This window comes from Oncorhynchus tshawytscha, linkage group LG15 (assembly GCF_018296145.1).
Source record: "Oncorhynchus tshawytscha isolate Ot180627B linkage group LG15, Otsh_v2.0, whole genome shotgun sequence".
Classification (NCBI taxonomy): Eukaryota; Metazoa; Chordata; class Actinopteri; order Salmoniformes; family Salmonidae; genus Oncorhynchus; species Oncorhynchus tshawytscha.
Genome location: NC_056443.1, coordinates 39,152,099 through 39,159,598, shown reverse-complemented (window position 1 = coordinate 39,159,598; position 7,500 = coordinate 39,152,099). Strand labels below are relative to the sequence as shown.

At 48.6% G+C, this 7,500-nt stretch overlaps 1 protein-coding gene across 1 annotated transcript in view; it reads left to right on the top strand.

Moving 5' to 3' along the window:
• The window catches only part of camta2 (calmodulin binding transcription activator 2), a 127,749-nt gene that overhangs the window by 95,446 nt on the left and 24,803 nt on the right, over positions 1-7,500 (top strand). The window contains exons 14-16 of the mRNA XM_042297829.1: positions 1,444-1,625; positions 5,600-5,678; positions 6,886-7,165. Coding sequence (XP_042153763.1) covers positions 1,444-1,625; positions 5,600-5,678; positions 6,886-7,165 — 541 coding nt within the window. The remainder of the gene's footprint in view (positions 1-1,443; positions 1,626-5,599; positions 5,679-6,885; positions 7,166-7,500) is intronic.

Here is a 7,500-nt window from a genome sequence, read left to right as displayed (position 1 = left end):
GAGGGGGAGGGAGAGGGAGGGGGAGAGAGGGACGGTGGGTGAGGGAGAGGGAGATTGGGTGAGGGAGAGGGAGGGAGGGAGGGAGAGAGGGGGAGGGAGGGAGGGGGTGGGGGGGGAGGTTGGGAGGGTGGGTGGGTGAGGGAGAGGGAGGGAGGGGGAGGGAGAGGGAGGGGGAGAGAGGGACGGTGGGTGAGGGAGAGGGAGATTGGGTGAGGGAGAGGGAGGGAGGGAGGTAGGGAGGGAGGGTGGGTGAGGGAGAGGGAGGGAGGGACGGTGGGTGAGGGAGAAGGAGGGAGGGTGGGTGAGGGATAGGGAGGGGGAGGGAGGGGGAGAGGGGGTAGGGAGGGAGGGTGGGTGGGGGAGAGGAGGAGGGAGGGAGGGAGGGAGGGAGGGGGAGGGAGGGTGGGTGAGGGTGGGTGGGTGAGGGTGGGTGGGTGAGGGAGAGGGAGGGGGAGGGAGGGTGGGTGAGGGATAGGGAGGGAGGGAGGGAGGCGGGGAGGGAGGGTGGGTGAGGGAGGGAGGGAGGGAAGGTGGGTGAGGGAGAGGGAGGGAGGGAGGCGGAGAGGGAGGGAGGGAGGGTGGGTGAGGGAGAGGGAGGGAGGGAGGGTGGGTGAGGGATAGGGAGGGAGGGAGGGTGGGTGAGGGGGAGAGGGAGGGAGGGAGGGAGGCGGAGAGGGAGGGAGGGTGGGTAAGGGAGAGGGAGGGAGGGGGAGGGGGGGGTGGGTGAGGGTGGGTGGGTGGGTGAGGGAGAGGGAGGGAGGGAGGGAGGCGGAGAGGGAGGGAGGGTGGGTGAGGGAGAGGGAGGGGGAGAGGGAGGGAGGGTGGGTGAGGGGGGAGAGGGAGGGAGGGAGGCGGAGAGGGAGGGAGGGAGGCGGAGAGGGAGGGAGGGTGGGTAAGGGAGAGGGAGGGAGGGAGGGAGGGAGGGAGGGTGGGTAAGGGGGAGAGGGAGGGAGGGTGGGTGAGGGGGGAGAGGGAGGGAGGAGGTTGGGGGTGGAGGGTGGGGGAGTGGGAGGGAGGGTGGGTGAGGGAGAGGGAGGGAGGGAGGGAGGGAGGGAGGGAGGGAGGGAGGGAGGGAGGGAGGGAGGGAGAGGGTGGGTGAGGGAGAGGGAGGGAGGGTGGGTGAGGGAGGGAGGAGGTTGGGCGTGGAGGGTGGGGGGGGAGAGGGAGGGAGGGAGGTAGGGTGGGGGAGTGGGTGAGGGAGAGAGAGGGGAGGTTGGGGGTGGAGGAGAGAGAGGGGGAGGGTGGTGTAGAGTCGTGTTCATTTGCAAAAAATGTTTTTTTTCTCTCCCTCTCCTTCCCTCCTGTCTCTCTCTCTCTCACCTCTCTCTCACCTCTCTCTCTCCCCATCCCTCATTCTCCTCTCTCTCTCCCTCTCCTTCCCTCCTCTCTCTCTCTCACCTCTCTCCCCCTCCCTCCTCTCTCTCTCCTTCTCTCTCTCTCCAGTCAGGCCCATGGTTTGAGAGGAGGATAGTTGGAGTATGTGAGAGGATGATGGAGGGAGGGAGGTGGAGAGGAGGGGGAGAAGAGCGCCTCGCTCACTCCATACGCCACAGAGGGATGACACTGCTCCACCTGGCCGCTGCACAGGGATACACACACCTCATCCACACACTCATCCACTGGAGGTATACACCCACACCTGATACTCACATACAGTTGAAGTCGGAAGTTTACAAACACTTAGGTTGGGGTCATTAAAACTTGTTTTAAAGATGAATGTACTTTGGTGCAAAAAGGAAAGGACCTTGTGAAGATGCTGGAGGAAAGCAGTCCTATATCGACATAACCTGAAAGTCCACTCAGCAAGGAAGAAGCCACTGCTCCAAAACCACCATAAAAAAGCCAGACTACGGTTTGCAACTGCACATGTGGACAGAGATCGTACTTTTTGGAGAAATGTCCTCTGGTCTGATGAAACAAAATAGAACTGTTTGGCCATAATGACCATTGTTATATTTGGAGGAGAAAGGGGGAGCCTTGCAAGCTGAAGAACACCATCCCAACCGTGAAGCATGGGGGTGGCAGCATCATGTTGTGGGGGTGCTTTGCTGCAGGAGGGACTGGTGCACTTCACAAAATAAATGCATCATGAGGACGGAAAATGACGTGGATATATTGAAGCAACATCTCAAGACATCAGTCAGGATGTTAAAGCTTGGTTGCAAATGGGTCTTCGAAATGGACAATGAACCCAACATACTTCCAAAGTTATGGCTCAAAATGGCTTAAGGACAACAAGTCAAGCCCTGACCTCAATCCTCTAGAAAGTTTGTGTGCAGAACTGAAAAAGCATGAGTGAGCAAGGAGGCCTACAAACCTGACTCAATTAGACCAGCTCTGTCAGGAGGAATGGGCCAAAATTCACCCAACTTATTGTGGGAAGCTTGTGGAAGGCTACCCGAAACGTTTGACCCAAGGTAAACAATTTAAAGGCAATGCTACCAAATACTAATTGAGTGTATGTAAACTTCTGACCCACTGGGAATGTGATGAAAGAAATAAAAGCTGAAATAAATCATTCTCTCTACTATTATTTTGGCATTTCACATTCTTAAAGTAAAGTGGTGATCTTAACTGACCTAAGAAAGGGAATTTTTACTAAGATTAAATGTCAGAAATTGTATATTTATATATTTTTACTGGATTAAATGTCAGGATTTGTGAGAAACTGAGTTCAAATGAATCTGGCTGAGGTGTATGAAAACTTCCGACTTCAACTGCATGCGCACACGCATATTCATATATTTTTACTTACAGATCTAGGATGTGTTATTTTAGTGTTCCCTTTATGTTGTTGAGCAGTGTTTATATTATCATCTCCAGGCTGTTCTATAGGTAGTATTAGTAGTATATAATGTATATATTATCATCTCCATGCTGTTCTATAGGTAGTATTAGTAGTATATAATGTATATATTATCATCTCCAGGTTGTTCTATAGGTAGTACTAGTAGTATATAATGTATATATTATCATCTCCAGGTTGTTCTATAGGTAGTAGTGGTAGTATATAATGTATATATTATCATCTCCAGGTTGTTCTATAGGTAGTAGTGGTAGTATATAATGTATATATTATCATCTCCAGGTTGTTCTATAGGTAGTACTAGTAGTATATAATGTATATATTATCATCTCCATGCTGTTCTATAGGTAGTAGTGGTAGTATATAATGTATATATTATCATCTCCAGGCTGTTCTATAGGTAGTAGTAGTATATAATGTATATATTATCATCTCCATGCTGTTCTATAGGTAGTAGTGGTAGTATATAATGTACACTGCTCAAAGAAATAAAGGGAACACTTAAACAACACAATGTAACTCCAAGTCAATCACACTTCTGTCAAATCAAACTGTCCACTTAGGAAGCAACACTGATTGACAATAAATGTCACATGCTGTTGTGCAAATGGAATAGACAAACAGATGGACAGATAGGCAATTAGCAAGACACCCCCAATAAAGGAGTGGTTCTGCAGGTGATGACCACAGACCACTTCTTAGTTCCTATGCTTCCTGGCTGATGTATTGGTCACTTTTGAATGCTGGCGGTGCTTTCACTCTAGTGGTAGCATGAGATGGAGTCTACAACCAACACAAGTGGCTCAGGTAGTGCAGCTCATCCAGGATGGCACATCAATGCGAGCTGTGGCAAGAAGGTTTGCTGTGTCTGTCAGCGTAGTGTCCAGATCATGGAGGTGCTACCAGGAGACAGGCCAGTACATCAGGAGACGTGGAGGAGGCCGTAGGAGGGCAACAACCCAGCAGCAGGACCGCTATCTCCGTGCAAGGAGAAGCAGGAGGAGCACTGCCAGAGCCCTGCAAAATGACCTCCAGCAGGCCACAAATGTGCATGTGTCTGCTCAAACAGTCAGAAACAGACTCCATGAGGGTGGTATGAGGGCCCGACGTCCACAGGTGGGGGTTGTGCTTTCAGCCCAACACTGTGCAGGACATTTGGCATTTGCCAGAGAACACCAAGATTGGCAAATTCGCCACTGGCGCCCTCTGCTCTTCACAGATGAAAGCAGGTTCACACCAGGCACATGTGACAGACGTGACAGAGTCTGGAGACGCTGTGGAGAACGTTCTGCTGCCTGCAACATCCTCCAGCATGACCGGTTTGGCGGTGGGTCAGTCATGGTGTGGGGTGGCATTTCTTTGGGGGGCCGCACAGCCCTCCATGTGCACGCCAGAGGTAGCCTGACTGCCATTAGGTACCAAGATGAGATCCTCAGACCCCTTGTGAGACCATATGCTGGTGCGGTTGGCTCTGGGTTCCTCCACCTCATGTGGCTGGAGTGTGTCAGCAGTTCCTGCAAGAGGAAGGCATTGATGCTATGGACTGGCCCGCCCGTTCCCCAGACCTGAATCCAATTGAGCACATCTGGGACATCATGTCTCGCTCCATCCACCAACGCCACGTTGCACCACAGACTGTCGAGGAGTTGGCGGATGCTTTAGTCCAGGTCTGGGAGGAGATCCCTCAGGAGACCATCCGCCACCTCATCAGGAGCATGCCCAGGCGTTGTAAAGAGGTCATACAGGCACGTGGAGGCCACACACACTACTGAGCCTCATTTTGACTTGTTTTAAGGACATTACATCAAAGTTGGATCAGCCTGTTGTGTGGTTTTCCACTTTAATTTTGAGTGTGACTCCAAATCCAGACCTCCATGGGTTGATACATTTGATTTCCATTGATCATTTTTGTGTGATTTTGTTGTCAGCACATTCAGCTATGTAAAGAAAAAAGTATTTAATAAGAATATTTCATTCATTCAGATCTAGGATGTGTTATTTTAGTGTTCCCTTTATTTTTTTGAGCAGTGTATATTTATATATTTTTACTTACACACATACACACACACCTCATCCACACACATATGTATACAGTATAAACTCATTCCCTGGAGATACACACACTTGTTTGTGTTGAGAGAATCTCCTGATGTACAAAAAGAACATATTGGATATTAAGATATGAATTATGCATCTCATCCAGTTTTAGCATCCTGGTTCCGTGAGACAGGCAGAATGTCGACTTAAAACATCTGGTCACAGATCAAAATGTATTAAAGCAATTATACATGAGAGGGAGGGGCTAAACAGGACAGGGAGGGGCTAAACCGGAGAGGGAGGGGCTAAACAGGAGAAGGGAAGGGGCTATACAGGAGAGGGAGCGCTAAACAGGAGAGGGAGGGGCTAATCACGAGAGGGAGGTGCTAACATGTGGGGGGAGGGGCTAAACAGGAGGCGGGAGGGCTAAACAGGAGAGGGATGGCTAAACTGGAGTTGGGGAGGGGCTAAACAGGAGGGGGAGGGCCTAAACAGGAGGTGGAGGGCTAAACAGGAGAGGGAGGGGCTAAACAGGAGGGGGGCTAAACAGGAGAGGGGGAGGGCTAAACAGGAGAGGGAGGGCTAAACAGGAGGGGGTTGGGCTAAACAGGAGGTGGGGAGGGGCTAAACGGGGGAGGGGCTAAACATGAGGTGTTGGGGGGCTAAACAGGAGGGGGAGGGGCTAAACAGGAGTGTAAACTATTCAACCTCTTTTAGCTGAACTGCAGTTTTAACATTGTGTTTGTTTTTCCTCAGGAGTGTCAACAGTGACAGTCTGGACGTAGAGCAGGAAGTTGATCCTCTCACCGTCGATCATTTCTCATGCACTCCTCTGGTGACACTCACTTTTACATCAAACATTTGGTCTTCACCGCTCTCTAAGACTGTAGTCTTTATTCCAGTATCTGATACTCTCGAAGTCTGTAGTCTTTATTCCAGTATCTTATACTCTCTAAGACTGTAGTCTTTATTCCAGTATCTGATACTCTCGAAGTCTGTAGTCTTTATTCCAGTATCTTATACTCTCTAAGACTGTAGTCTTTATTCCAGTATCTGATACTCTCGAAGACTGTAGTCTTTATTCCAGTATCTGATACTCTCTAAGACTGTAGTCTTTATCCCAGTATCTGATACCCTCTAAGACTGTAGTCTTTATTCCAGTATCTGATACTCTCTAAGACTGTAGTCTTTATTCCAATATCTGATACTCTCTAAGACTGTAGTCTTTATTCTAGTATCTGATACTCTCTAAGACTGTAGTCTTTATTCCAGTATCTGATACTCTCTAAGACTGTAGTCTTTATTCCAGTATCTGATACTCTCTAAGACTGTAGTCTTTATTCCAGTATCTGATACTCTCTAAGACTGTAGTCTTTATTCCAGTATCTGATACTCTCGAAGTCTGTAGTCTTTATTCCAGTATCTGATACTCTCGAAGTCTGTAGTCTTTATTCCAGTATCTTATACTCTCTAAGACTGTAGTCTTTATTCCAGTATCTGATACTCTCGAAGTCTGTAGTCTTTATTCCAGTATCTTATACTCTCTAAGACTGTAGTCTTTATTCCAGTATCTGATACTCTCTAAGACTGTAGTCTTTATTCCAGTATCTGATACTCTCTAAGACTGTAGTCTTTATTCCAGTATCTGATACTCTCTAAGACTGTAGTCTTTATCCCAGTATCTGATACCCTCTAAGACTGTAGTCTTTATTCCAGTATCTGATACTCTCTAAGACTGTAGTCTTTATTCCAGTATCTGATACTCTCTAAGACTGTAGTCTTTATCCCAGTATCTGATACCCTCTAAGACTGTAGTCTTTATTCCAGTATCTGATACTCTCTAAGACTGTAGTCTTTATTCCAGTATCTGATACTCTCTAAGACTTTATTTTGTCATCAAACCCAGATAAAACGTACTGTCTTGCTTTCATTTCTGTTTTTTTAGCAGGCTAATGCTACTACTACTATTGTCATTTCTGCTCTGTTTCTATCTGATTGTAATCATCAAGTAGGTTTTTACAGTGTAATCCTGTCTTCTGTAGATGTGGGCGTGTGCTCTGGGACACCAGGCAGCAGCCGAGGTTCTATATGGTTGGAACAGCCAGGCGCTCGGAATTCCTGACTCACTAGGCCGCCTCCCCCTCGCAGTTGCACGCTCTCGCGGACACACATGCCTCGCCCGCGCGCTGGAGGACCTACACACACACCGCCCCGACACGCACACACCCACAGAGAGGGCCGAGGAGGGGGCTCAGGGGGAGCAGAGGACCACCCCCACTCCACAACTCCCCCCCTCTCCACTGTCCACCAGTCCTGACACAGGTGGGCCACACACACCTACACTACCGTTCAAACGTTTGGGGTCACTTAGAATTGTCCTTGTTTTTGAAAGAAAAGCAACTTTTTTGTCCATTAAAATAACATCAAATTGTTCAGAAATACAGTGTAGACATTGTTAATGTTTTAATTGACTATTGTGGCTGGAACGGCTGATTTTTAATGGAATATCTACATAGGCGTACAGAGGCCCATTATCAGCAACCATCACTCCTGTGTTCCAATGACAGGTTGTGTTAGCTAATCCAAGTTTATCATTTTAAAAGGCTAATTTATCATTAGAAAACCCTTTTGCAATTATGTTAGCACAGCTGAAAACT